The sequence below is a fragment of the Syngnathoides biaculeatus genome, chromosome 2 (genome assembly GCF_019802595.1).
Source record: "Syngnathoides biaculeatus isolate LvHL_M chromosome 2, ASM1980259v1, whole genome shotgun sequence".
NCBI classification, from domain to species: Eukaryota; Metazoa; Chordata; class Actinopteri; order Syngnathiformes; family Syngnathidae; genus Syngnathoides; species Syngnathoides biaculeatus.
The window spans coordinates 14,578,871-14,581,341 of NC_084641.1; the positions used below are offsets into that span (position 1 = coordinate 14,578,871).

The 2,471-nt window shown below is 38.5% G+C and overlaps 1 protein-coding gene across 9 annotated transcripts in view; it reads left to right on the forward strand.

Annotated features, from left to right (window-relative positions):
* The window catches only part of espn (espin), a 46,533-nt gene extending 44,860 nt beyond the window's left edge, over positions 1-1,673 (forward strand). For 6 of the 9 annotated variants that reach the window (XM_061835331.1, XM_061835341.1, XM_061835312.1 and 3 more), the window contains one exon: positions 212-1,673. In XM_061835331.1, coding sequence (XP_061691315.1) covers positions 212-359 — 148 coding nt within the window. In that variant the 3' untranslated portion in view covers positions 360-1,673. The remainder of the gene's footprint in view (positions 1-211) is intronic. The other 3 variants (XM_061835368.1, XM_061835363.1, XM_061835348.1) reach the window with 2 other exon arrangements.
* Positions 1,674-2,471: the final 798 nt, after the last annotated feature.

Below are 2,471 nucleotides of genomic sequence, written 5' to 3' on the forward strand. Positions count from 1 at the left end.
ACCATCAAATGCCTTTAATTTTAATTCTTATGTGAGGAAGAGGTTTAGCAAACTGTAGAAACAGAAAGCGTGATATAAAAGAACGTCAATGATTTGTGATACGCCAGCCTCATTTGGAAGTCATTGTTATGTTCTTTGTTGTTGTTCAGTTAGGAGTAAAGCATATATGTTTTTACAACAGTTCCAAGCTCTGTCCTCTAAATGTGTTTAGGAAAGCAGAGGAGGAAGCCAAACAGGCCAAGGAGGTGGAGGAGAAGACGGAGCAGGAGCGCCTGAGGATCCTGGGTTACGATGAGACCAAGCTTGCCCCTTGGCAACGGCAGATCATCCTGAAGAAAGGTGACATCGCCAAACAGTGACCAGGCCTTTTCTTCTGCTCATGGGACCCTCCCCATCACTGACCCAGCCGACCACAACTCTTAAGGCCTTCACTGATCGCTTCTCTCTCCTTGATGTTTGGCTGTGCCCTCAGCGCGGGAGAGCTCACCGGCTCTCCCGATGATGTCCCGTCTTTGTCTCTCATGGTCCAGACACCGAACCGTTACGGGGGATTGCGGCTGTGACCTTGGCGCTTGTTGAAAGCCTCATTGAGGCAACTTTTAAGCGTTAGTATAGCTTTGGCACGCACTGGTTGCCCTCACATAAGACATCTTCTTTTAACTGCACGTGTCCTTAATTCAGACCTGTTTGCGTTATTGCAAATTCAGTGTAATCACTTGGACTTTCTCAAACAAACGGAAAGGGGTTAGAAGAGCGGTCATTAAATTCATGTTTTGTACAGTACCCACACTCGCTGTTATGTAACAGCATTGACATAGGCCTACTAATCAATGCATCTACTGTATTTCATGAGAAACATTTTTGTATAACACTCAAAGAAGCGTAATCTTTACTTTACTGCAACTGCTGTCATTCTTCCAAGAAGCAATTCTTCTACTTTTACAGAAATAAGAACTCACGTTTTCTGGATGTGAACATATGAGCAAAAGTTAATTCATGTCGATAACATACGCACGTGTTCATTTTCAAAATCAGCGCTGGAAAATTCCAAGGCTATATTAATCTTAATTCGTTTTTCTATTTCCGTTAATGCTATGATTGTTGTGTGCATAGTTTGTACCAAGAATGTTGTAATTTATTAAGCATACAAAACCAAGGTCGCAGATATCCAGTTACAGCAAAGTACAGCTAAAGTTAAGCACAGGTAATATTGTTAAAATACTGCGGGCTATTTGGAAAAAGGCTTGTCTATTTTTACAGGAGGCAGTTTGTCAACAGACACTGCGTATTGCACATGTAGATAATATTAATCAGTCCCTGGATATGTGTTTTTTTTTTTTTTTTTTTTACAGAACACTTGGTAGTACTGTAACTGGGTTTTTAAATGATGTCGGATAACACATTTGACAAACGATATAAGTGAATTGTTTACAATAGATAATCAGTGCACACCTCATGTCATCATTATTAGGAAATAACTGACTTTCATTAGCTGCCATATGAAATTGAAATTTAAAAGATGTAATCGCCATTTGATTTTTCTATGCGTATACAGTCTGTATATAGTCACCCTCTCTGATTATGATAATTTCAGTGTTTGCATACTGGATCTCAGCCTTGATTGGATAGAATGTTGGCTAATACACGCAAGCATGGTTATGTTTTCATTTAAAAATAAATGAAAATAAATTGTAATTACAAAAACAGGCTAGACTGCTTTTGTTGACTCAAATAAATGGTGGAGTTCAGTTGCAATCATTTTTAAGATTTAAAAAAGAAAAAGCAGAAAAAACGTGTTAACTTCAAATAAGTGTAATATTATTATATAGAAATTATGTATTCCCATTTCTCAATTCATCATATAAGTGACTCCTACTTTGGGGTTTATCCAGAGATCATTAGCCGTTTACAGTGATGTGGTGTCACTTGTGATTTAGTCATTCGCAATAATCATCGGAATCATACACTAAATGCAATATAATAGAACATATCTGGCAAGGATGTATCCACACTCCACAGCATAAAAAAAACTTTGGATGGATTAGAAATTGTGCGGGAAAAAATAGGATCTAGCAATATTTGAGGTCGACTTCAAAAAGAATTATATCTAGTGATAATGGTTTGAGTGCGGTTTTGAATGTATTGTAGTAGCACCTATTGGCCACGAGAATGCGCTAACGACCTGTACAAAGTTGTGGGAGTGACAAACGTAAAACGTGAGGAAGAATCTAAACAGATTCAAAGAGGCGCGTTATGCTTAATATAGCGCTAAATTATCTCGCCATATAAACCTGTAGACGACATTTAGTAAATGTCCATCTGAAGCGAAACTATCCTTTTTAAAAGGATCGATTCTATGCCCTGTGAACGAAATAACCTGGCAATGAGGACATTCGCAGGCACGAATAAAGAGCAGTGTGTATGCGCGTGTGGTTTCTTTTCTTTTTTTGGGGGGGGGGATTTTTCTGTCA